Source organism: Eimeria mitis, genomic scaffold (genome assembly GCF_000499745.2).
Source record: "Eimeria mitis Houghton genomic scaffold, Emh_scaff4079, whole genome shotgun sequence".
NCBI classification, from domain to species: Eukaryota; Apicomplexa; class Conoidasida; order Eucoccidiorida; family Eimeriidae; genus Eimeria; species Eimeria mitis.
In genome coordinates this window covers 445-1,395 of record NW_013572410.1, presented here as the reverse complement: position 1 = coordinate 1,395, position 951 = coordinate 445, and the positions used below count along the sequence as shown (strand labels likewise).

General features: G+C 46.0%; 1 protein-coding gene across 1 annotated transcript in view; it reads left to right on the top strand.

The window, feature by feature from the left end:
- Window positions 1-554: 554 nt before the first annotated feature.
- EMH_0072330 (rhoptry neck protein 2, putative) overlaps window positions 555-951 on the top strand; it is a gene marked incomplete at both ends in the record, with an annotated part of 559 nt that continues 162 nt past the window's right edge. The window contains one exon of the mRNA XM_013499195.1: window positions 555-864. Within this exon, the coding sequence (XP_013354649.1) occupies window positions 555-864 (310 nt within the window). The remainder of the gene's footprint in view (window positions 865-951) is intronic.

The following is a 951-nucleotide window of genomic DNA, read 5'->3' as shown; positions in this document are numbered from 1 at the left end:
CTAATCGCGGATTCAAAACCACAAAAAGTTGTATTTTAACTTCTTTTCAAAGAAATACACTTTAATTCGTATGCTCTATACTCTATCGGAGCCCCTTTATACGCATCTTTTGTCTCATGCTTTACCGCGCCGCTGCACGCGCGTCTTCGGCTGTACATACACCGGACTTCGGTTTCGTTCAGCTTTCTGCATTCAGTTTCGTAGTATTTTCCGTTGATCTGAGGACTATTTGTGGTCATTTGCTTCAGAAAACTCGGAATTTACACCTTTTGTTCTTTATAGTTTCGCATCGTCGCACCAGGGGCCCCGAAACACGAGGTTTCTCTTGAATTCATGAGGCTTCCGTTTTTTCTCGTTTCGGTCTTCATCGTCTCGTGAAAATGGGGGTTTTCACCCGCTTCTTGGCGGGTGCCTTTCTGTGCGCCTCCGAAACACTTTTTCGAGGAGTACAGGCTGGAGATACAGTCCAAAGCTTCAGTCTCCCCTCTGGTAGTTCTTTGCATATTCAGGTTAGCCGTCAAACACAGCCATCAGCTGCTGTATTTAGCCCTTCTATGGGAGCTTCTATGAGTTTCCCAGGTGCATCAGGTTCATATGGAGGTTTCTCTATAACCCACTCAGCAGATATCCGCAGCGGCGAGGTCCCTATACTGCAGCAGGAACGTGTAGTAACCGGAGCAGCAGGAGTTGCAGCAGCATTTGAACACATAACACCCCAGTTCGCTGCTCCCCCCGTATCCAAGTCTCAGATCATCTATGGTTGGGTCCCGGACCCAGAGGCAACCACCACCAGCCTGGAGGCTCTCAACGCAGCGGAGCTGAACAACGCGCTGAGGAGTGCAGCATTTGTTAACAAACTCAGAAGTAAGAAACAGCAAAAAAAATATTTTTTTTTATTTTATATTTCGTGTTTATAGATAAATTTATGTTAATACAAACAGATGTTGCAGT